The sequence below is a fragment of the Entelurus aequoreus genome, linkage group LG26 (assembly GCF_033978785.1).
Source record: "Entelurus aequoreus isolate RoL-2023_Sb linkage group LG26, RoL_Eaeq_v1.1, whole genome shotgun sequence".
Classification (NCBI taxonomy): Eukaryota; Metazoa; Chordata; class Actinopteri; order Syngnathiformes; family Syngnathidae; genus Entelurus; species Entelurus aequoreus.
This window is the reverse complement of record NC_084756.1, coordinates 12,288,779-12,316,393: the sequence shown is the minus strand read 5'-3', so window position 1 is coordinate 12,316,393 and position 27,615 is coordinate 12,288,779. Positions and strand designations below refer to the sequence as shown.

Sequence of the window (27,615 nt, the reverse complement as noted above, 5' to 3'; positions counted from 1 at the left end):
TTAATGCTATTGGTTTCATGCCACAGTTCCGTGTTTGTTCTATGCCATAGTTAATATGGGGCGGCATGGCGTAGTGGGTAGAGCGGCCTTGCCAGAAACCTGAGGGTTGCAGGTTCGCTCCCCGCCTCTTACCATCCAAAAATCGCTTCCGTTGTGTCCTTGGGCAGGACACTTCACCCTTGCCCCCGGTGCCGCTCACACCGGAGAATGAATGATGAATGAATGAGTTGTAAAAATGAATGATGGGTTCTCACTTCTCTGTGAAGCGCTTTGAGTGTCTAGAAAAAGCGCTAAATAAATCTAATCCATTATTAATGCTATTGGTTTCATGCCACAGTTTTGTGTTTGTTCTATGCCATAGTTAATGCTATTGGTTTCATGCCACAGTTTTGTGTTTGTTCTATGCCACAGTTAATGCTATTGGTTTCATGCCACAGTTTTGTGTTTGTTCTATGCCATAGTTAATGCTATTGGTTTCATGCCACAGTTCCGTGTTTGTTCTATGCCATAGTTAATGCTATTGGTTTCATGCCGCAGTTCCGTGTTTGTTCTATAACATAGTTAATGCTATTGGTTTGACATGTTGTTGGAAGCTACCGGGGGTTTGATCCCGCATTGCAAAATTAAAAATATATCGATCCATATTTGTTTGATTCGATTATTTTCACGCAGCTCTAACATGTATTCTCAACGATGTCCTTCTGTTTGCTGCTTCCTTCCCTCCAGCGTGCAGCAGCGCTCCGTTCAACATGAAAGTGCGACACGTGAATGGAAGCGCCCTGGTGGTTCGCTGGGCGCGTCCGGAGGTCATCTACCACCCGCCCATCCTCCACTACCTGGTGTCCTACAGCTGGACGGCGCACGATGACAGCTACGAGGAAACGCACCTCACCGATGCAAATCATAAACTGGTGAGCCTGCGGTGGGGGTTGGGCCTATTAGAGCTCGCCGGAGAATGAGTCCAGGCATGGCTTACAGCAGGGGTGCCCATTACGTCGATCGCGAGGTCGATGGCGGAGGGTGTGTCAGTCGATCGCCAGCCATGCATTGAAAAAATACACCTAAAAATTAGCGATCATCAATCTTCACCAATACGTTACTTCCGTTATCATTATTCAGAAAAAATGACCGACAGAAAGGCAAGAAACACTTTATATTTCAACAGACTCTCGCGCCGAACCTGCCGTCAAAACTCTAAAAACCGACCGCACAGTTCCTGATCTCACAATAAAAGTGCTACTCCATCCTGCCAGGGCTAACAAAATAAGAGTCTCAGAAAGCTAGCGCACACAAGCTAGCAAGCCAAGGAGTTGGCCTTAAATGTATTTCTTGTAAAAGTGTATAAAAAGGAGTATGGAAGCTGGAAATACAGGACTCTGAAAAATGGTGGTGTGGCTGTTTCAAAATGCACAATAAGGAGGCACTTGAAGAAAAATGGGCTTCATGGTCGAGTCGCTAGAAGAAAGTCACTTCTGCGAATGTCACAAAGTATCCCGCTTACATTATGCCAAACAGCACAGAGACAAGCTTCAAAACTTCTGGAAGAAAGTAATTTGGAGTGATGAGACCAACATTTTACTTTATGGCCACTCGACCATGCAGCCCATTTTTCTTCAAGTGCCTCCTTATTGTGCATCTTGAAACAGCCACACCACAATTTTTCAGAGAGTCCTGTATTTCAGCTGAAGTTATTTGTTGATTTGTCTTTGCATCTCGAACAATTTTCCTGGCAGTTGTGGCAGAAATCTTTGCTGGTCTACCTGAATCCCTCATTTTCCACTTCTTAATCAGCGTTTAAACACTCCTTCTCATTCAGTGGATCTTTCTTTAGTTTCATGACTATTTACATTGTAGATTGTCACTGAAGGCATCAACACTATGAATGAACACATGTGGAGTTATGTACTTAACAAAAAAATGTGAAATAACTGAAAACATGTTTTATATTCTAGTTTCTTCCAAAAAGCCACCCTTTGCTCTGATTACTTTTTCACACACTCTTGGCATTCTCTCCATGAGCTTCAAGAGGTACACTTCAAATGGTTTTCACTTCACAGGTGTGTTCGAAGCTCATCAAGAGAATGCCAAGAGTGTGCAAAGCAGTAATCAGAGCAAAGAGTGGCTATTATATATATATATATATATATATATATATATATATATATATATATATATATATATATATATATATATATATATATATATATATATATATATATATATATATACACTACCGTTCAAAAGTTTGGGGTCACCCAAACAATTTTGTGGAATAGCCTTCATTTCTAAGAACAAGAATAGACTGTCACGTTTCAGATGAAAGTTCTCTTTTTCTGGCCATTTTGAGCGTTTAATTGACCCCACAAATGTGATGCTCCAGAAACTCAATCTGCTCAAAGGAAGGTCAGTTTTGTAGCTTCTGTAACGAGCTAAACTGTTTTCAGATGTGTGAACATGATTGCACAAGGGATTTCTAATCATCAATTAGTCTTCTGAGCCAATGAGCAAATACATTGTACCATTAGAACACTGGAGTGATAGTTGCTGGAAATGGGCCTCTATACACCTATGTAGATATTGCACCAAAAACCAGACATTTGCAGCTAGAATAGTCGTTTACCACATTAACAATGTATAGAGTGTACTTCTTTAAAGTTAAGACTAGTTTAAAGTTATCTTCATTGAAAAATAAGGAAATTTTAATGTGACCCCAAACTTTTGAACGGTAGTGTATATATATATATATATATATATATATATATATATATATATATATATATATATATATATATATATATATATATACATATATATATATATATATATATATATATATATATATATATATATATATATATATATATATATATATATATATATATATATACATACATATATATATATATATATATATATATATATATATATATATATATATATATATATATATATATATATATATATATATATATATATATATATATATATATATATATATATATACATGTCTTAATTAGATTATCCAAAAAATAGTGCTTGATACCGTGGTAGAGCGCAATATATGTATGTGTGGGAAAAAATCACAAGGCTACTTCATCTCTACCGGCCTGATTCATGAGGGGTTCCCTCAATCTCCTGATGATTGAGAGAACCCCTCATGAAACAGGCCGGTAGAGAAGTAGTAGTCTTTTGATTTTTTCCCACTCACACATACATATATATATATATATATATATATATATATATATATATATATATATATATATATATATATATATATATATATATATATATATATATATATATATATATATATATATATATATATATATATATATATATATATATATGTGTGTATAGTCAAGGTTTCTTTGGTTTATCCGTTATACATTGCTCAATACCGGGGTAGAGCGGAATATACGTTAGGTCAGGAAAAAAACAGAGATGCTATATCATCCCTACAAGCCTGTTTCGCAGGTTTCCCTGGCTTGTAGGGATGATATAGCCTCTGTGTTTTTTTCCTGACTTAAAGTATATATATATATATATATATATATATATATATATATATATATATATATATATATATATATATATATATATATATATATATATATATATATATATATATATATATATATATATATATACACACTGTATATGGGTGTACCCTGCCTTCCGCCCGAGTGCAGTGATTGTGTATTTTAGCCAAGTCCTGGCTTCCTTTCCTGCATAGGTCATCTGACAGTTTGATGTCACACATTAACTTTCTTTCCACCTGTGTGGAAAATGCAGATTTAAGATTGCATAATGAGTCTTTAAATGGCGTACATCGGTCCAGTAAATACACTTGTATAATCAGTAATAATAGTAATCGCCATGATTTCATCTTAGTGTCGTCATGTTTGTTGGCTGCGCACCTGGTGCGGGACAAAAGATGAGGGCTCACACTTGCAGAGCAAAAGTATCTGCAGGCAGGGAAAAATGAAATTGACTTCTTACTGGTTAGAAGAAAAAGCTCAATAAAAGCATTTCAGGCCGTTTGGTTGCTAAGGTGAGTAAACACTGTTATCATGTGGACAACTGTCGTGTTGAATAAACATGTCATGTTTTTAAAAGGCTTCTTTCCCTTGGCTTCCCTTGGTTTTTCTTGATACTATACTAGTTGCCATATTGTTAGATTACAGGTCTCAGGTTCCTGAGTAAGAGCTGTTTTTGCATATCTAATTAGATTCTAGGTTGGATTGCAATTACAGTGGTACGTACCTTGCCCCATAGGCGCCGATTTACATTTCTGCCAGTGGGTGCTCGGTGTGTGTGTATTACTGTTGTCCCGATACCAATATTTTTGTACCGGTACCAAAAGTATTTCGGTACTTTTCTAAATAAAGGGCACCACAAAAAAATTTCATTATTGGCTTTATTTTAACAAACAAATCTTACAAACAAAGGCTCCTAATTAGTCTACTGACATATGCAGTAACATATTGTGTAATTTATCATTCTATTATTTTGTCAACATTATAAAGGACAAGTGGTAGAAAATGAATTATTAATCTACTTGTTCATTTACTGTTAATATCTGCTCACTTTGTCTTTTAACATGTTCTATGTACACTTCTGTTAAAATGTAATAATCACTTATTCTTCTGTTGTTTGATACTTTACATTAGTTTTGGATGATACCACAAATTTGGGTATTAATCCGATACCAAGTAGTTACAGAATCATATATTGGTCATATTCAAAGTCCTCATGTGTCCAGGGACATATTTCCTGAGTTTAAAAACAGAATATATATATATTTTTAAACTAAAGCATATTTTGTGATGTTAAAAAATACAGATGTAACCATAGTAGTATCGACTAGATACGCTATTGTACGTGGTATCATTACAGTGGATGTTAGGTGTCGAGCCACCCATGGCGTTTGTTTATATTGTAGCGTCCCGGAAGAGTTGGTGCTGCAGGGAATATTTGGAATTGGTTCTGTAGTGTTTATGACGTCCACTGTAATGATACCAATTACAATAGCATATCTAATCGATACTACTATGATTACATCAATATTTTTTATCGTCACAAAATATTTTTTCCTTTTTTTAAAATTCATATTATGTTTATAAACTCAGGAAAAACCTCACTGGACACATGAGGATTTTGAATATGACCAATGTATGATCCTGTAACCACTTGGTATCGGATCGATACCTACATTTGTGGTATCATCCAAAACTAATGTAAAGTATCAAACAACAGAAGAATAAGTGATTATTACATTTTAACAGAAGTGTAGATAGAACATGTTAAAATAGGAAGTAAGCAGATATTAACAGTAAATGAACAAGTGTATTAACAATCAATTTTTACAGTTTGTCCCTCATAATTTTGACAACATAATAAGATGATAAATGACACAATATGTTACTGCATACGTCAGCAGACTAATTATAGTCTTTGTTTGTTTACTTACTACTAAAAGACAAGTTGTCTAGTATGTTCACTATTTTATTTAAGGACTAGATTGCAATAATAAACATATGTTTAATGTACCCTAAGATTTTTTGTTAAAGTAAAGCCAATAATGCAATTTTTTTGTGGTTCCCCTTATTTAAAAAAGTATCGAAATGTATTTTGGTACCAGTATTAAAATATTGGAATCGGGACAACACCAACTAGTACCGTATTAAAAGTGAAATAGTTGTATCAGGACACCCTTAATTTGGATACACACATTTATTTTAGGCCCAAGTTTAATTTGATCCCATTCAATAGCATAACAACAGACAGAAATGACCTCTACGCACCAAGTGAGGGCATCTAGAAAACTTAGTAAAGTTATATTTTGGTTCAGTTTGTGCTATTGTATACTGTATACTCACAGGCATATTGATTACTTTCCATTCATTCTGCACACCCTGTTCAGATATTGCTCTTAGCACCATGCATGTCACCACGCCATCAAACATTTCAGATAAATAGAGAACTTTATCTGGGAAATTATTTTCCGTGGAGTTAAATTCTATTTATTGAGTTGGTGATTCAGCGGGGACACTACTCATGAACTCTTGCTTATTCGTCATTCTTATTATTCCAGGACTGTGAGTTAGACGCTTTACAGGAAGAAAAAAAAGAGGAGAATCTGTTGCCAAACAGTGGTTGTATAATATAAATACTCTTCCATATACGGCGTGGCGAAGTTGGTAGAGTGGCTGCGCCAGCAATCGGATGGTTGCTGGTTACTGGGGTTCAATCCCCACCTTCTACCATCCTAGTCACGTCCGTTGTGTCCTTGGGCAAGACACTTCACCCTTGCTCCTGATGGCTGCTGGTAGCGCCTTGCATGGCAGCTCCCTCTATCAGTGTGTGAATGTGTGTGTGAATGGGTGAATGTGGAAATAGTGTCAAAGCGCTTTGAGTACCTTGAAGGTAGAAAAGCGCTATACAAGTATAACCCATTTATCATTTATCATTTATCAGTAAGTGGCAGCAGGTAGCTAATTGCTTTGTAGATGTCAGGAAACAGCGGGAGGCAGTGTGCAGGTAAAAAGGTGTCTAGAGCTTAAACCAAAAATAAACAAAAGGTTAGTGCCCCTGAGAAAAGGCATTGAAGCTTAGGGAAGGGTATGCAGAACGAAACTAAAACTGAACTCGCTACAAAGTAAACAAAAACAGAATGCTGGACGACAGCAAAGACTTACTGTGGAGCAAAGACGGCGTCCACGAAGTACATCCGAACATGACATGACAATCAACAATGTCCCCACAAAGAAGGATAAAAACAACTGAAATATTCTTGATTGCTAAAACAAAGCAGATGCGGGAAATATTGCTCAAAGGAAGACATGAAACTGCTACAGGAAAATACCACAAAAAGAGTAAAAACCACCAAAATAGGAGCACAAGACAAGAACTAAAACACTACACACAGGAAAACAGCAAAAAACTCCAAATAAGTCACATCGTGATGTGACAGGTGGTGACAGTACACCTACTTTGAGACAAGGGCTATATTGATGCATGCTTGGTTATGGTTTAAAGTCATATCCAACAATTGCGACAACGACTTTTTACTGTCAACCGAGTTTCGTTTTTTAATGATTTCTGCTGGTGGTGTACCTCTGGATTTTTTTCAATGCAAAAAATGTGCCTTGGCTCAAAAAAGGCTGAAAAACACTGGTATGGTGCTTTTTTTTGCCTTGATGTACCGGTGTTAGAGTTATGATACTTTCAACTGTTGGAACAGTGGTGCTGTAGTTAAAGCAATGCCTATCAAAGGTCAGCATTTTGATGAAATACCACATTAAAATAATAGATTTTGATGGAAAAATAATGTGCTCGGAGTCCCATTTGTTCACAGTGCGTTGAACGACTGTATAAATGGCCTGACTTTCATGAAACCACGTATAACTTATTGAAAAAGCGAGGCCCGCATCTTGTGTTTACTTGGCCGCTGGCACAAGGCAGAAATTAAATTACAGAAACAATAGGGGAGAAAAAAAAGGTTAATGTGACAAGAAAAAGTATACACTTTGCTACTAATAAGATCTATAATGTGCTTTGTCAACAATAACACAAAGCTGACATGCTTTTTATTTTCTTGAAATCAGGGATAATACGCTTGTGCGGCTTGTTTGACATAACAAATACGTCTCAATTATCTCAATTGAAATGGTGCATTACAGCAAGTAAAACTCCAAACATCACAATTCATTTTTTGCTAGTATAACAATATACTGAACCACATATTCAGGTAGAACTTGTCCTGGATTAAGCTACATAGGCTGATTATTTGAAAAAAACTCAGTCAGCTCACACAACTACAGTATTTTTCGGTAAATCTATTCATTTTCTCTTTTCTCAAAACTGGACAGTGCGCCTTATAACCGGAATCATTTTGGGTGTGCTTACCGACCTTGAAGCTATTCCATGTGGTACATACATGGTGAAATGATAAGTGTGACCAGTAGATGGCAGTCACACATAAGAGATATGTGTAGACTGCAATATGACTCGAGTAAACAACACCAAAATGCTATATGTTCCATTGAAAATATAGAACATTGCACACGGCGCTCAAAAATCTATCAAAAGTTGATGGATTGTACTGTGCTTCAACATAGGAGTATTATTGTGGTGTGTGTATAAGGTAAGACATATTATCTGGAGTTTTGTTTCGCAATAATATGCAAAAGCAACTTTTCCTACCTTCTGGTACCTGCTGATCTGTATTTGGGATCTGCATAAGTCCTGAAAATTTGAGCGCGTCTGCATTTGTAGTCCGTGACTACGCCGTAGTCGATAAGCTTCTTCTTTTTCTCTATCATCTTGTTATGGGACATTCATCCTCCGCTGTTGCCATTTCTAATATAAAGTAGTGTAAAGTTCTTACTTATATCTGTCAGTAAACTCACCATGAAAGCGCTAAAACATACCGGTGTAGTGAGTTTACATTATTCACCCAAGGAACTTTAGTTATTAGAGTTCCGGTCGGACGTTTTTTCACGGGACACATATTTCTGGCCTTGTTGTTGCACTACTGAGCAATAACGGAGCAGCATCTTCTCATCCGTGGCTCACTAGTGCAACAACAAGGCCAGAAATGTCTCCTGTGAAAAAAGGTCCAACCGGAACTCTCTAATAACTAAAGTTCCTTGGGTGAATAATGTAAACTCACTACACCAGTATGTTTTAGCGCTTTTATTGCGAGTTTACTGACAGATATGTCAGAACTTTACACTACTTTATATTAGAAATGGCAACAGCGGAGGATGAATGTCACATAACAAGAAAATAGAGAAAAAGAAGAAGCTTATCGACTACGGTGTCGGCACGGACTACAAAGGACGACCTGCGCAATTTTTCAGGATTCATGCAAATCCCTAATACAGATCAGCAGTTACCAGAAGGTAAGATACGTTGCTTTTGCATAATATTGCGAAACAAAACGGCAGATAATATGTCTTACCTTATACAGGGGTCACCAACACGGTGCCCGCGGGCACCAGGTAGCCCGTAAGGACCAGATGAGTAGCCCGCTGGCCTGTTCTAAAAATAGCTCAAATAGCAGCACTTACCAGTAAGCTGCCTCTATTTTTTAAATTTTATTTATTTACTAGCAAGCTGGTCTCGCTTTGATCAACATTTTTAATTCTAAGAGAGACAAAACTCAAATAGAATTTGAAAATCCAAGAAAATATTTTAAAGACTTGGTCTTCACTAACTGACAAAGAAACAGATAACAGATTTAGTGTCCAGTTCAAAGTGTGACATGATTTATTTAAACATTTGAGAGTTGACTTTTGTATTTTACATTATAATTTGTACAAACATGGTGCAAAGTAATTCATGATTTGTTAAAAAATGTTAGTGGCTAGCTAGTTACAATGGGATATTGTGATTTCACAAGACTGTCTTAGAAGTGATCATTTGAAAATGTTCAATTTGAAAAATGTGCACTTAGAGAAAATATAAAAATAAAGTGTTGCATATTGATATTTATCTGTTTCTATATATATTTATTGTGAGAAATCATTAAGATTATCAGTGTTTCCACAAAGATAAATATAATTAATTATTAATAATAACATAGAGTTAAAGGTAAATTGAGCAAATTGGCTATTTCTGGCAATTTATTTAAATGTGTATCAAAATGGTAGCCCTTCGCATTAATCAGTACCCAAGAAGTAGCTCTTGGTTTCAAAAAGGTTGGTGACCCCTGCCTTATACACACACCATAATGATACTCCTATGTTGAAGCACAGTACAATCCATCAAGCGGTGCGGCTTCATAGCTTAGCAAAGTCATACTAAAACATTTTAAAAGACTTTTGAGCGCCGTGTGTAATGTTCTATATTTTCAATGGAACATATAAAATGTTGGTGTTGTTTACTTGAGTCATATTTCCATCATAGTGCAGTCTACACATATCTCTTATGTTTGACCGCCATCTACTGGTCACGCTTATTATTACACCATGTACCAAATAAATTTGCTTCAAGGTCGTTAAGCATAACCAGAATGATTCCGTCCATTAGGCGCACTGTCGGGTTTTGAGGAAAACAAATGATTTTAAAGGCCTACTGAAATGATTTTTTTTTATTTAAACGGGGATAGCAGATCTATTCTATGTGTCATACTTGATCATTTCGCGATATTGCCATATTTTTGCTGAAAGGATTTAGTATAGAACAACGACGATAAAGATTGCAACTTTTGGTATCTGATAAAAAAAAGGCTTGCACCTACCGGAAGTAGCGTGACGTAGTCAGTTGAACATATACGCAAAGTTCCCTATTGTTTACAATGATGGCCGCATGAAGTGAGAGAGATTCGGACCGAGAAAGCGACAATTTCCCCATTAATTTGAGCGAGGATGAAAGATTTGTGGATGAGTAAAGTGCAAGTGAAGGACTAGTGGGGAGTTGAAGCTATTCAGATAGGGAAGATGCTGTGAGAGCCGGGGGTGACCTGATATTCAGCTGGGAATGACTACAGCAGTAAATAAACACAAGACATATATATACTCTATTAGCCACAACACAACCAGGCTTATATTTAATATGCCACAAATTAATCCTGCATAAAAACACCTGCGTGTTTGTTACGCTAGCTCCTAGCTACTCTGCTAGCTCCTAGCTCCATAGAACACGCCAATACAATTCAAACACCTGATCAACACACACAATCACTCAGCCCAAAAGACCGTTTACCTAACCCAAGGTTCATAAAGCTTATATATTTTTAAAAAGTTACGTACGTGACGCGCACATACGGTCAAATTATCGAATGTTTAGCAGCCAAGGCTGCATACTCACGGTACCTGATATTCAGCTGGGAATGACTACAACAGTAAATAAACACAAGACATATATATACTCTATTAGCCACAACACAACCAGGCTTATATTTAATATGCCACAAATTAATCCTGCATAATAACACCTGTGTGTTTGTTATGCTAGCTCCTAGCTCCTCTGCTAGCTCCTAGCTCCATAGAACACGCCAATACAATTCAAACACCTGATCAACACACACAATCACTCAGCCCAAAAGACCGTTCACCTAACCCAAGGTTCATAAAGCTTATATATTTTTAAAAAGTTACGTATGTGACGCGCACGTACGGTACGGTACGTGTTATGCTAGCTCCTAGCTCCTCTGCTAGCTCCTAGCTTCATAGAACACGCCAATACAATTCAAACACCTGATCAACACACACAATCACTCAGCCCAAAAGACCGTTCACCTAACCCAAGGTTCATAAAGCTTATATATTTTTAAAAAGTTACGTACATACGCAAAAAAAAGCCAAAGCTGCATACTCACAGTAGCACGTCTGCGTCTTTGTCATCCAAATCAAATTAATCCTGGTAAGAGTCTGTGTTGTCCCAGTTCTCTACAGGCGTCTGTGTATCCAAGTTAAAAGTCCTCCTGGTTAGAGTCTCTGTTATCCGAGTTCTTCCATCTTGACTGCATCTTTCGGGAATGTAAACAAAGAAGCGCCGGCTGTGTACTGTTGTTGCTGACTACGTTCGAAAAATACGTCCATTTCGCACCGACAACTTTCTTCTTTGCTTGCTCGGCTTCCTTCTCCATAATGCAATGAACATGATTGAAACAGATTCACGAACACAGATGTCCAGAATACTGTGGAATTATGAAATGAAAACAGAGCTTTTTCGCATTGGCTTCAATGTGGAAGGCATACCCGTGTTCGCCGGTCTACGTCACGCGCATACATCATCCTCAGAGGCGTTTCGAACCGGAAGTTTAGCGGCACATTTAAAATGTCACTTTATAAGTTAACCCGGCCGTATTGGCATGTGTTATAATGTTAAGATTTCATCATTGATATATAAACTATCAGACTGCGTGGTCGGTAGTAGTGGGTTTCAGTAGGCCTTTAAGTGCGCCTTATAGTCCGAAAAATGCCGTTTATAGGTGGACAACTAGCTCGCTATCATCAAGCAAAGGCAGACTGACAGCCAAGTAAAACAATCAAGAAAAGTCGAACTGCAATGAGTTTGATAAATGAATGATTGGAAAAATAAATATCTACGAATTTCCGTAATTACTACTTATTTTTTTAATTATTTTTTTTAAAAGTCATACTTGAGACCAATTTCCCGAAGCTAGGCAAACTAGCAAGCTGAATACTCAAACATGTTAGGAAAGTCGAACTGCAACGGGTTTGATCAGTGAGTGATTAGTCACTCTGCCATCGTTTGGCTTCGTCTGTGGCAAACCTTTGTCATTTGGTGGAATGTATTTATAATTTATTACATTTATTCTCATGGTCATAAAAGTGCGGGACAAAGTGTGTACCTTCACTTCCCTTTTGTCTCTAAATAAGGGACGACTCCGTTTTACAGGGAAACCATTGCACATAATATGGAATTATTATTTATCAGCTAAATGAAAAAAAACATGTTGCTTTTGAAATACTGGAATTTAGAGCAGAGAGCATCTCCCTGCTTTGTATTATACATGGACAAAAAAGAACAGAAGAAGGCGAATAAGTCCAGTAAACTGAATGCTATTTTCTTACAATGTGGTCTGCTGATCAGTTCACAGAATGCTAATGTTTACTGGAGGCGATGCAGAGCTGCCATTCTGTGTGTGTGTGGGGGGGGGGGGGGGGGAGCATGACCTTGGGCCAGTGGCTCAAAGGGAAAAACTAGGATGTCTGCAAAAAAAAAAAAAAAAAAAAGATCAGAGTGCCCCCTAGCTTTCAAAAATAGGAATGTGCTGAACGTTGGGTGGGAAAATTGTGTAGTTCATCCTCCCATCATCGCTTCCTTCCAAAACATCTCCCGTCCTTTCTTTCTACCCTGTCTACTCTGAATCCTCAAACGCCACCCACAGCCCGCTTAATATGAGGAATAAGAACAACTAGATTCATCAGGGAGAAGGAAGAAACTGGCACAAGTCACCAAGTGAGGGTTTGGAAAGAAAATGCTATAGGCTCAGTGATGCGGCATATAAATTAGGACATTATTGTGATGGGGAAAACGCTCCCCATAATTATCTGATTGCATAGTGGCCATCTGGTATAGTTGTCAAAGAACATATTCAAACCCTCGGGTGGTCTCGGGCTTTGCTGATTGTGTTTGTGTCGAGTTTATTGAAAAACAGTTTGTACTTTGTTCGGTTACCTTATTGACGCTGTACTTGTTTCATCCCATATTATCGATTATACATCCGTTTTTGCTTGACCTACTTATTCAATGTAAAGACTTGTATGCAGTTTCAAGATTCAAGCCATCATCCTGCGCTACCTTAACCTCTGTGTGGTGTTCGGGTCTGTGGGACCCGTTTTCATTTTTTATTAAAAGAAAAATGATACAATTAATTAATTTTTCAAACATAAAATTGTTTGATTGTGAGGCATTAAAAGCCACAAAATGCAACGGGTCCATCAGACCCACAAACACTGGCTGAGTAACAACAATATGAACATTACACAAGGGTTAAACTAGCGCATTAATTGTATGTGGTAGCGCATCCCAAGAGTTTGAAACTGTGATGCTAGCAACATTACATTGTCGCTTAACTGTTATGTTGAGACAAAAAGACATATCGTATAACACTTCTCACCTTTAATGAATGATATTTTTCTGCCGCAAAGCTAACCCATGTCCTAAAAATCGCAGTGTTTGTTACGTACGATGGGGGAAAGAGACGACACAACGGCAGGGATGAGTTCAATAGGTTTATTGAACTCGCTGTTGATGAAGTGGGGGAGTGTGAATGGTGCAAGACGATGTGTAGAATTAACAATGTAAATGTTACCAGAGTTTGTTGTTAAGTGTGTGTTGGACCAGAGGGGCAAGGCGAGAAGGCAGTCCGGAATCCAGAGGGAAGTCGAGGCACACAGCTCGATCACGGGAAACAGGGAATATACTGTGGGGAATACAGAGGACGTAAGACACGGGCACAGGGAAGGCACAGAGAGAGAGCAAGTACGCAGGGGGGAAGCCAGAAACGGGATGCTTACTACGGGGAGTGAACTACATTCTGGCACTGGATCTTCGGGTCCGCTGGTCTATATTCCGTCTGCCCTCATCAGACCCAGGTGTGTGATTGCTGATTGTCTGCAGCCATGTAGGCGTGTGGCCGCGATGCGGGAAAGAGTGAGCTGGGGCGTGTCCCGGTGCGCTTCTAGCGGAGGTGCCAGCAGAAGACATGCAGGTTTGCGCATGCGCCATGACAGTGTTGTCTTAAAGTCTAAAGGAAAACAACCTAATGTTACATAAAGTACTCTGCAGTACTGTATTGCTTCATAACAATGGCATACTAACCCCAGCCCGCGGGCCAAATGAGCCATTGTTGTGCTTACCCAAGACTAGAAGTTATCAGACAACAGGCTTTTTTGCAAAATATTGTACGTTGTTTGTAAATTCGCCGCTAAGCTTGCTCGGCTAGCGCTAACATCTTACTAAATGCTAAGTGTGTCACTGAATAAAACATGCATTAATTCAAACTTACCAGTCTGAAAATGCAGTGAACACACCAGCATGTACCAGGTGATTGTTTTAAAAGTGTTACGTTTACCAGGAGGGAGTTGACGGCACAGACACAAGGGGGAAGTAAAGCTCTATGATTTATTATATATATATGTATATATATATATATATATATATATATATATATATATATATATATATATATATATATATATATATATATATATATATATATATATATATCCAGGCTATTCGTCGTCTCCTTATTCGCTTCATAACCCAACTTCTTTCGGCTTAGCATTGACACTGGAAATGAGAACAATCTCTCCTAATCCTTTTTAGTCCTAAAGCGATCATGACCACGATTATGGCATTTAATGATATTGCACGTTCACGCCATGTTTCGAACTTCCATCCATCCATCCATTTCTACCGCATAACGATACACTGCAAAAACTGAAATCTAAATAAGCATAAATATCTCAAATAATATTTGCTTATTTTCTGTCTGACAAGATAATTCTTCTCACTAAGCAGATTTTATGTTAGTGTTTTACTTGTTTTAAGGGTTTTGGTCTTAAATGATCTCAGTAAGATATTACAGCTTGTTGCTGAGATTTGATGACCTATATTGAGTAAAACATGCTTGAAACTAGAATGTCAACGGTTGCAAAGCTGTGTCATCAACACTCGCAAGTATAAAACTACTTTTTTAAAGTAATAATTTATTATTTCAAGCATGTAAAAAAAAATATCATGATTTTGACACAATTGTGTCTCATATTAAAACAGATGACAGCCAAATGGACTTTGCTGTTTTATTTTCAATGAAAAAATAGAAAATACGTACTCACATAGTAGTACAGTTGTTATTAGTGAGAACATACTTATTTTAAGGTATTTTGGGGTTCATTGAAGTTAGCTAATTTTACTTGTTTTGGAAAGTCTTGACAAGCCACATTTTCTTGTTCTATTTGGCAGATAATGTTGCTTAGTTCAAATAAAATACCCCTAATTGTTGTATTTTTTTTTTCTTGTTTGTGAACACTGACTTTTTGCAGTGTAACCTTTCGGGGTCGCGGAACTTGTTGAAGAAAAAACTAAAAAAATAAGCACAGAGTCTTGCATTCGGCCATGTAAATAAGCGAGTCCGAGTCCAGCAAGACCCAAAATACAATGCGTTTCCAAGTCACACTTCCAGCTGATGGAGAGAAGACCATGCTCTGAGGATGGTCCCACTGCTCACTTGATTTTGTCTATCCTGCTTTGGCTTCAATTCATCAAAACCGAATACACAGCAAGCAAGTACACGTACACACACACACACACACACACACGCACACACGTCTACTTTTGCTCCATCTTACAGTACAGGCCAAACGTTTGGACACACCTTCTCATTCAATGCATTTTCTTTATTTTCATGACTATTTACATCAGGAGTGTCAAACATATGGCCAGAGGGCCGGATCAGGCCCGCGAAAAGGTTTTATTCGGCCCGCGGGATGAGTTTGCTAATTATAAAAATTAACCTGATATTTTTGAATGAAAGAAACTGCTGTTCTAAATGTGTCCACTGGATGTCGCAATAGCAATTATTTGATGTTAGTACATCAGTCGAGAAAAAGGAGCAAACTACATAAATAACATCCTGTAATTTAATTTGGATATAAAAAACATTTCTTGATAGATTGAAAATTAACACCGATGGGTTGACTGATGAACATTATCCCATCATTTATTCAGAAAATATAAATAACGACAAATAAAGACAGAATACTATTATGTAAGTGTAAAAAAAACTAAACAACAACATTATGATTTGTACAATTTCAGAATGTGCTTGTTCTATTTTCAAACAAAGAAAACAATCTGAAGTTGTCTTAATTTTTAAGTTATCGTGCCGTGATTTTACCAGTACGGCCCACTTGGGAGTAGATTTTTCTCCATGTGGCCCCCGATCTAAAATTAGTTTGACACCCCTGATTTACATTGTAGATTGTCACATCAAAACTATGAACACATGTGGAGTTATGTACTTAACAAAACAAAAAAAAGTGAAATAACTGAAAACATGTTTTGTATTCTAGTTTCTTCAAAATAACCACCCTTTGCTCTGATTACTTTTTCGCACACTCTTGGCATTCTCTCCATGAGCTTCAAGCGCACCTGTGAAGGGGAAAACATTTCAAGTGACTACCTCTCAAAGCTCATGGAGAGAATGCCAAGAGTGTGCAAAGCAGTAATCAGAGCAAATGGTGGCTATTTTGAAGAAACTAGAATATAAAACATATTTTCAGTTATTTCACCTTTTTTTTTTGTTAAGTACATAACTCCACATGTGTTCATTCATAGTTTTGATGTGTCAATCTACAATGTACAATAAAGAAAACCCATTGAATGAGAAGGTGTGTCCAAACGTTTGGCCTGTACTGTACGTTTGACTGAAAGCATTAAGAAGTGGGAATATCCAGGACTAGCTGCAGTGTGCTCAAACAACCACCCGGTGGCATCTGTGAGCAGATAATACTGTATCATCTCTTTCTTTTTCGGACTTATCAGGTCGGTAGTGCATTCTTCACGCATTCTTCACTGGCGATGAAAGTGAAGGATGACAATGTAACCTACTCTCATCATGGAAACTAGGGAGTATGCCCAAAACGGGCGTTACCATAGCAACGGGGTGAACTCATTGTGTTTCGTTCTGTAAGCAAAACTACGTGTCCAAAAAACGACTCACTACGTTTTCCATTCTACTCGAAGAAGAAATATCCCTATTTTAACCTTTTTTTTTTTGTGTGTGTTTGTCACACAGGAGGCTGTCATTTCTCCCGTCTCAACCGATGTGTTGTATCTCTTTCGGGTTCAGGCTGTCTGCACCAATGACATGCGCAGCGACTTCAGTCAGAGCATGCTCTTCAGAGGTAAGATGCCTGTGCAGCCACACACACACACACACACGCACGCACACACGCACATTATTGTATTTATTATCTTCTTGAGACCTGAGAAAAATGCCTACCTCTTCAGGACCACCCTTTGGAGATATATAAAGATGTGTATTTACAACATTAATAATATATACATACTATACAAATATAAAAAAAGCTTGTTGTGAAAAATGTGTTGGAATTTCACAAGAAAAAGGTTCCAATTTCACAAGAAACACTTAGAATTTTGGGAGTGTTATAATAAACGTCGTAATTTTACTCAACGCAAGTCAACATTTTACAAGAAAAACTGAACATTTGTGCAATATTATGAAAAAAGTTGGAATTTCACTCAATAACAGTCGCAATTTTACAAGAAAAGCTTAACATTTTGGCAATTTTATGAAAAGAGGCGTAATTTTACTCGACAAAAGTCACAATTGTATAAGAAAACTTTAAAATGTTGGCAATATTATAATAATAATTGGAATTTTACTCCAAAAATGTTTACTTTTTAACAAGAACAACAAAAGCATTGGCAATGTTGTGATAAAAGTCAGATTTGTATATGACCAAATGTCACCATTTTGCATTAAAAAGTAATAATTGCACATAAAAAATAATACTTTTATGAGAAAATATTGCAAAATTACTGAAACAGAAATAATATGAGAAATTGTTCCCAATTGTATAAGAAAAAAGTCGACACAATGTGAGAAAAAGACTGCTTTTAGTTATTTTTTTGTTTTATTTTTTGTTGGTAAGTGGTTTTCAATCTTCATTACTTACTTCAAGTTATTACAGTATGTCTCTATATACAGTACATATATATATATATATATATATATATATATATATATATATATATATATATATATATATATATATATATATATATATATATATATATATATATATATTTTTTTTTTTTTTTTTGTAAAAAGAAAAAAAGATCCAGTCTAAGCCTGGGCCCCAAGAGAAAAAAAAACAAACTCATAGCCATTGCACACATAAGCATGTATGTAAAAGAAAAACATCAATGAACGCAAAGGACATTAAAGACATTAAAAGAGCAGAGCTGATGCAACCAGCCACTTCTACACACAGCTAGAAAAGCAAAACAAAAAAACAAAAAAATATATACAAATAAAAAAATTAAAAAATCAACCAATAATATACATTGCATACACACGATTGCACCATGCATAGACAAGCAACCAAACAAAAACATTTCAACACCCACATACACTGTGGTGGCCTCTGCGGTGTTCCACGCCATCGTCTGCTGGGGCGGGGGGAGCATGGCCAGAGACAGGAGCAGACCCAACAAAGCAACCAAGAGAGCCAACTCCACCCTCAGCCGCCCACCAACTCTCGGCCAGTGTCCAGTCCGCATGGATGAGCGAGGTCCACGTCCAAGAAGACAGAGGTGTCTGATACCTGCTCATTCAGCCGAGACACTGTGAAGCTCCGCAGCACCTGTCTCTTCATCCGCATCCCCGCCAGTCTCTCCAAACGAACTCTGGTGTGGCAGAGACCCAGCAGCTGGTCTCCATGGCCAAAAGGCTCCCGGGAGGCAGATTCAGAAGCTCACGAAAAAGCACAGCAGAAGTCACAAAAGTGCCACCCTTTGTCATACAGTCCCAATCGTCCTGGATGGAAACTTAAAAAATTATTAAATCCTCATTGTAAATGTATTCATTTTTAACATTCATGAATGTGCAATAGTAATTTATAAACTCAAATAAAAAGCAAGCAAATCGAGAAGGAGATAACTTTTTACACTGAACGACTTGTTTCATTAGATTATGCTTGCTTTGTGTGTTCGTAATATTGATGGCTAATGAATACACCTTAGGTGGACTGCGCATTGGGAGAACCGGACTGATAGAAAGTAATTTATATATTTATATTTTGCTGCACCTTGCCTTGTTAATTACGGTAAATCTCCCCGAGACTTACAGACTCTAAGGGACAGTTTTGTGTTCTATGAACATTAATGGGGCAAGTCGGCACAGCATTTGTACGCGGTTTGCAAATCTGTCAACATTTGTGCTTTAAAAAGATAAAGAACATTTCAGCAATAAGTATACAGTACTGCAAGGAGAAAAAGCTCAAATGTTCTTACTGGGGCCCTCAACCGATTAAAAGGTTTCATTGTTAACTAATGTCAGATATATATATATAGTGACTTAAACTTAGACAAACTTTAATGATCCACAAGGGAAATTGTTCCACACAGTAGCTCAGTTAAAAAGGATGGAAAGAATAATGCCCACAAGGGCACAATAAGAGGGCGAAAACAAAAGTTATAAAGTAGACTAAAAAATGTACCATGGTAGCAATATAAAATATAACATACACTATATTGCCAAAAGTATTTGGCCACCTTCCTTAACTCACATATGAACTTGAAGTGCCATCCCATTCCTAACCCATAGGGTTCAATATGATGTCAGTCCACCCTTTGCAGCTTTTACAGCTTCAACTCTTCTGGTTAGGCTGTCCACAAGGTTGCGGAGTGTGTTTATAGGAATTTTCGACCGTTCTTCCAAAAGTTTGTTGAGAAGGCCTGGCTCTCAGTCTCCGTTCTAATTCATCCCAAAGGTGTTCTGTCGGGTTCAGGTCAGGACTCTGTGCAGGCCAGTCAAGTTCATCCCCTCCAGACTCTGTCATCCATGTCTTTATGGACCTTGCTTTGTGCTCTGGTGCACAGTCATGTTGGAAGACTTCAAACTGTTCCCACAAGGTTGGGAGCATGGAATTGTCCAAAATGTTTTGGTATCCTAGATCATTCAAAGTTCCTTTCACTGGAACTAAGGGGGCAAGCCCAACTCCTGAAAAACAACCCCAAACCATAATTATTCCTCCACCAAATTTCAGACTCTGCACAAAGCAGTCCGAAATGTAGCGTTCTCCTGGCAACCTCCAAACCCAGACTCGTCCATCAGATTGCCAGATAGAAAAGCGTGATTCATCACTCCAGAGAATGCACCACTGCTCTAGAGTCCAGTGGTGATGTACTTTACACCACTGCATCCGACACTTTGCATTGGACCTGGTGATGTATGGCTTAGATGCAGCTGCATGGCGATGTAAACCCATTCCATGAAGCTCTCTGCGTACTGTACGTGGGCTAATTGGAAGGTCACATGAAGTTTGGAGCTCTGTAGCAACTGACTGTGCAGAAAGTCTTTGCACTATGCGCTTCAGCATCCACTGACCCCTCTTTGTCAGTTTATGTGGGCTACCACTTGGTGGCTGAGTTGCTGTTGTTCCCAAACTCTTCCATTTTCTTATAATAAAGCCGACAGTTGACTTTGAAATATTTAGGAACATGGAAATTTCACGACTGGATTTTGTTGCACAGGTGGCATCCTATGACAGTTCCACGCTGGAAATCACTGAGAGTGGCCCATTCTTTCACAAATGTTTGTAGAAACAGTCTCCATGCCTAAGTGCTTGATTGTATACACCTGTGGCCGGGCCAAGTGATTAGGACACCTGATTCTGATCATTTGGATGGGTGGCCAAATACTTTTGGCAATATAGTGTATATGTAGTAGTTACATATTATATATACAGTATATAATATATACCGATATATTATATTTTTATTTTATATGATATTATTATATAATATATACAATATATAACAAATCCCAATTACCATGTACAATAATTTTTTAAATCTTGATTAGGTGTACCTTAGACAGACACACACACTGATGTCTAACAGACTTTCACTTCACTTTTCTAATTGTCATGATTTTATTCACAAAGCATGCCACTCAGTTTGCTCTTTTGTGTTTCAGCAAACACCACGAGGATCTTTGAAGGTACACGGATCGTAAAAACTGGAATGGTAAGGAATGGCGGAATGAAAGGTAGCTTGCTAGCTTTAATCCCCCAGAGATCGCTGTTTGGAAAAAGATAATTTTCCCCGATTGAACATTTCTTATATGCAAAACCCAAAACCAGTGAAGATGGCACGTTGTGTAATTCGTAAATAAAAACAGAATACAATGATTTGCAAATCCTTTTCAACTTATATTCAATTGAATAGACTGCAAAGACAATATATTTAAAGTTCCAACTTTTTGCAAATAATCATTTAATGGCAGCAACATATTGCAAAAAAGATGTCACAGGTGCATTTTTACCACTGTGTTACATGGCCTTTCATTTTAACAACACTCAGTTAACGTTTGGGAACTGAGGAGACACATTTTGGAAGCTTTTCAGGTGGAATTCTTTCACATTCTTACTTGATGTACAGCTTACGTTGTTCAACACTCCGTTTTGGTATTTTAGGCTTCATAATGCGCCACACATTTTCAATGGGAGACAGGTCTGGACTACAGGCAGGCCAGTCTAGTACCCGCACTATTTTACTATGAAGCCACGCTGTTGTAACACGCGGCTTGGCATTGTCTTGCTGAAATAAGCAGGGGCGTCCATGATAACGTTGCTTGGATGGCAATATATGTTGCTCCAAAACCTGTTTGTACCTTTCAGCATTAATGGTGCCCTCACAGATGTGTAAGTTACCCATGTCTTGGGCACTAATACACCCCCATACCATCACACATGCTGGCTTTTCAACTTTGCAGTTATAACAGTCCGGATGGTTATTTTCCTCTTTGTTCCAGAGGACACGACGTCCACAGTTTTCAAAAACAATTTGAAATGTGGACTCATCAGACCACATAATACTTTGCCACCTTGTATCAGTCCATCTTAGATGAGCTTGGGCCCAGCAAAGCCAGCTGTGTTTCTGGGTGTTGCTGATAAATGGCTTTCGCTTTGCATAGTAGAGTTTTAACTTGCACTTACAGATGTAGCAACCAACTGTAGTTACTGACAGTGGTTTTCTGAAGTGTTCCTGAGCCCACGTGGTGATATCCTTTCCACACTGATGTCGGTTTTTGATGCAGTACAGCCTGAGGGATCGAAGGTCTTGGGCATTCAATGTTGGTTTTCAGCCTTGCTGCTTACGTGCAGTGATTTATCCAAATTATCTGAACCTTTTGATGGTATTACGGACCAAAGATGGTGAAATTCCTAAATCCCTTGCAATAGCTCAATGAGAAATGTTGATCTTAAACTGTTGGACAATTTGCTCACATATTTGTTGACAAAGTGGTGACCCTCGCCCCATCCTTGTTTGTGAATGACTGAGCATTTCATTGAAACTGCTTTTATACCCAATCATGGCACCCACCTGTTCCCAATTAGCCTGTTCACCTGTGGGATGTTCCAAATAAGTCTTTGATGAGCATTCTTCAACTTTCTCAGTCTTTTTTGCCACTTGTGCCAGCTTTTTTGAAACATGTTGCAGGCATCAAATTCCAAATTAGCTAATATTTGCAAAAAATAACACATTTTTCCAGTTGGAACATTAAATATCTTGTATTTGCAGTCTATTCAATTGAATATAAGTTGAAAAGGATTTGCAAATCATTGTATTCTGTTTTTATTTACGATTTACACAACGTGCCAACGTCACTGGTTTTGGGGTTTGTACATGGATTAAAGAAAGAGACAACCTACTAAATGAATGGATTAAAAAAAGACTAACCAAATACAAGGTTTACTCACCAAATACTGCATATGGATTACAGAAGAAGACAACCAAATATATGGATTACACAAGGAGACAACTAACCAAATATATGGATTAAAGAAGGAGATAATTCATCAAATTCCATATATGGATTACAAGTGAAGATAACTAACCAATTACATAGATTAAAGAAGGCGAAAAGAAAGAAAATACTGTATATATGGATTACGGAAGGAGACAAATAACCAAAAAAAATGCTTCTCTCAAAGATGGCACAGAATAAAAACTAAAAACAATGCACAAATACACCAATTATTTACTTATCTTTGGAAATAGTTTTGGAAAAAACAGACCATTTATGTACATACATGTTTACATCTTTGAGTTTATCTCATAAAGATGGCGCAAAAACAAAAGTGTTGCACTTTTACAGTGCATCTGGAAAGTGTTCGGTATCTGGAAGGTATTCAGTGCTGAACATTTCTCACATGTTGTTATGTTACAGCATTATTCCAAAATGGAATTCATTCATGTTTGTCTTTAAATTCTACTCACAATACTCCATGACAATGTGAAAAGTTTATTTTTATTTTTGCAAATGTATTAAAAATACAGAACTACAAATGACATGTACGTAAGTATTCACAGCCTTTGCTCAATACGTTGTTGATGCACCTTTGGCAGCAATTCCAGTGTCAGGTTCTGTTGGTCTTGAACCCCGAGATGCAGAGATGGCAGACGTGGCGCAGGTAAACATGACTTTACTGTCAAAAAGGAACTAGGAAACAGGAAACAATCATTGAGCCCTGATTGGAGGGCGATGGAGGCATAAATAGTAACCTAATTAGCCTACTCAGTGGCCTAGTAGTTAGAATGTCCGCCCTGAGATCGGTAGGTTGTGAGTTCAAACCCCAGCCGAGTCATACCAAAGACTATACAAATGGGACCCATTACCTCCCTGCTTAGCACTCAGCATCAAGGGTTGGAATCGGGGGTTAAATCACCAAAAATGATTCCCGGGCGCGGCACCGCTGCTGCTCACTGCTCCCCTCACCTCCCAGGGGGTGAACAAGGGGATGGGTCAAATGCGGAGGACACATTTCACCACACTTAGTGTGTGTGACAATAATTGTGTTACAATAATTGTTTCTAAATTATCACAAAAAACTTTGTGTTACATTCAGTTCTTGTCAAGTAAGAAGACAAAAGCTCTCTTTGAAACCTACCAAGAAGAATGCTCGTAAAACTCCACTGTGTAAGGGGGAGAGCCACATGAAGGGTTTTCTGTTTTCTCTCATGTATGGTAATCAACAGAAGGATGTTGTTCTGGCCCAAGACTTCAAAGCGGAGAGATGACAGGATCTGCCCAATTTCCAGACGAACTCTTTTTGAACTATTTTATGGAACTCTTTTTGAACTATTTTACGAACTCTTTTTGAACTGACCTTTCCTGTGAATTGTTTATAACCTTTTCTGTGAATTTTTTGCGACCTTTGTCCTTTGGAAACAAAGGTGGCCATGTGGGTCCAAAATAAAAGAAGTAGGCATGCGATCTTTTGGCAGAGTGTGCTGAGATACTGTACAAGGTTACAGTGTGTCAATCAATCAATCAATCAATGTTTATTTATATAGCCCTAAATCACAGGCGTGTCTCCTCAATTGAGTCCAAATTTCATTTTGTCTCTGTTTAATTCTTTGCCTTTTGTCTTGTTTAATAGATGTCATCAGTGTTTGAACCTGATAATTGGTACTTTAACTTTAACTTTAACTAATTGGCAACTGCAACCAGGTGTGCCGGGCTGCCAATCAGGGACAGGTGAGGGAAACGAGCGCTCCGGTAGACATGCAGGAAGTGGAACTAAACTAACAGCGCTGACGGAAAATATAAAATAAGGAAACATTACAAGACGTGAATGTGACAGATCGTCACATACAGCCTCAAATCTGTTTGAATACAATACCATAAGCTTGGCACACCTATTGTTGGGCAGTTTCGGCCATTCCTCTTTGCAGCACCTCTCAAGCTCCATCAGATTAGATGGGAAGTGTTGGTTTTCATCCGGGATGTCTCTTTTCATTTGTTCATTCATCGTTCCCTTTATCCTTAATAGTCTTCTAATTCCTGCCACTGGAAACCCTCCCCACACCATGATGCTGCCACCACCATGCTTCACTGTAGAGATGGTATTGGCCTGGTCGGAAGTGGTGCCTGGTTTCCTCCAAACATGACGACCGGCATTCACCCCAAAAAGTTCAAGATTTGTTTCATCAGACCAGAAAATGGTGTTTTTCATGGTCTGAGAGTCTTACAGGTGCTTTTTGTCAAACTTTTACAAAATAATGGCTTCCGTCCGGCCACCTTTTTGTGATTGCTGCAGAGATGTCTGTCTTTGTGGAAGGTTCTCCTCTCTCTACAGAGGAATGCTGTAGCTCTGTCACCTCCCTGACTAGACTAAGATGAATGCAGCAATGTACGGAGACATCCTGAATGGAAAAAAAAAAAAATCAGATAGAGCTTGAGAGTTGCTGCAAAGAGGGATGGGCTTAACTGCCAATGACACTGTAGCTGTGCCAAGCGTGTGCAATTGTATTAAAAAAGACTTGAGGCTGTAACTGCTGCCAAAGCTGTATCAACAAAGTATTCAGCAAATCAGAATCAGAATCAAAAGTACTTTATTAATCCCCGAGGGGAAATGAAGATTTTCAGCACAATCCCATTCAAGAGCAGACAAACATTACAGGTAGACAGAACAGGATCGCTGTCGGGTCTGCCAAATTCCGGCACCCCTTACAAAAAAGGTGCGAAACATGCTGGGGTGGGGGGGCGGAGTGAGAAATCAATCAATAAAACAAAAAAACTTCATCACCATAGCACACATAAACATGTGTGTAAGAGGGAAACATCAGAGAACACAAAGGACATTAAAGACATTAAAAGAGCAGAGCTGATGCAACAAGCTGCCACTCCAGCAGTGCCACTTCTACACACAGTCACAAAAGTAAAAAAACAACAACAAAAAATAAAATACAATCATCAACCAATAATATACATTGCACACACACGATTGCACCATGCATATACAAGCAACCAAACAAAAACATTTCAACACCCACATACACTGTGGTGGCCTATGCGGTGTTCCACGCCATCGTTTCAATATCTACTCCGTCTATTTGTATTTGTGTATGATGCTCTTTTCTATTGTTACCAAATAGCATTATTTCAGTTTTACTGAGTTTCAAGGATAGTCTGTTTGTGTCAAACCATCATTTTAATTTGTTAATTTCTTCTGTTATTATTTGTATTATCTTCTGTGTGTTCTCTCCTGAACAGAAAGCAGTTGTGTCGTCTGCAAATAAAACTAACTTTAAGTCCTTTGTAACTTTACAAATGTCGTTTGTATGAATATTAAACAATCTTGGTCCCAGTATTGATCCCTGGGGTACACCGCAAGATATATCTAGCTGTGTTGGACATATTTTCGCCCATCTTCACATACTGCTTCCTGTCGGTCAAATCCAGTGGACACATTAAAGGCCTACTGAAAGCCACTACTACCGACCACGCAGTCTGATAGTTTATATATCAATGATGAAATCTTAACATTGCAACACATGCCAATACGGCCGGGTTAACTTGTAAGGGGACATTTTTAATTTCCCGCGAAACTTCCGGTTGAAAACGTCTATGAATGATGACGTTTGCGCGTGACGTCGATGGTTGAAACGGAAGTATTCGGACACATTGTATCCCAATACAAACAGCTCTGTTTTCATCACAAAAATTCCACAGTATTCTGGACATCTGTGTTGGTGAATCTTTTGCAATTTGTTTAATGAACAATGGAGACTGCAAAGAAGAAAGCTGCAGGTAGGATCGGTGTATTAGTGGCTGGCTGCAGCAACACAACCAGGAGGACTTTGAGTTGGATAGCAGATGCGCTATCCGACGCTAGCTGCCGACCGCATCGGTGATCGGGTGAAGTCCTTTGTCGCGCCGTCGATCGCTGGAACGCAGGTGAGCACGGGTGTTGATGAGCAGATGAGGGCTGGCGTAGGTGGAGCGGTAATGTTTTTATCATAGCTCTGACGAGGTCCCGTAGCTAAGTTAGCTTCAATGGCGTCGTTAGCAACAGCATTGCTAGGCCTCGACAGGCGGCACAGCATTAACCGTGTAGTTACAGGTCCAGTGTTTGGTTCGGTGTCTCCTGATAATAGTATTGTTGATCTTCTGTCTATCCTTCCAGTCAGGGGCTTATTTATTTTGTTTCCATCTGCATTTAAGCACAATGCTATCACGTTAGCTCCGTAGCTAAAGTGTCTCACCGATGTATTGTCGTGGAGATTAAAGTCACTGTGAATGTTCATTTCGCGTTCTCGACTCTCATTTTCAGGAGGATATAGTATCCCAGGTGGTTTAAAATACAAATCCGTGATCCACAATAGAAAAAGGAGAAAGTGTGGAATCCAATGAGCCCTTTTACATAAGTTATGGTCAGAGCGAAAAAAGATACGTCCTGCACTGCACTCTAATCCTTCACTCTCACGTTCCTCATCCACGAATCTTTCATCCTGGCTCAAATTAATGGGGAAATTGTCGCTTTCTCTGTCCGAATCGCTCTCGCTGCTGGTGTAAACAATGGGGAAATG

At 38.3% G+C, this 27,615-nt stretch overlaps 1 protein-coding gene across 1 annotated transcript in view; it reads left to right on the top strand.

The window, feature by feature from the left end:
• LOC133643376 (receptor-type tyrosine-protein phosphatase gamma-like) overlaps positions 1–27,615 on the top strand; it is a 705,805-nt gene that overhangs the window by 592,849 nt on the left and 85,341 nt on the right. The window contains exons 10-12 of the mRNA XM_062037895.1: positions 727–911; positions 17,285–17,393; positions 21,215–21,264. Of these exons, the coding sequence (XP_061893879.1) occupies positions 727–911; positions 17,285–17,393; positions 21,215–21,264 (344 nt within the window). The remainder of the gene's footprint in view (positions 1–726; positions 912–17,284; positions 17,394–21,214; positions 21,265–27,615) is intronic.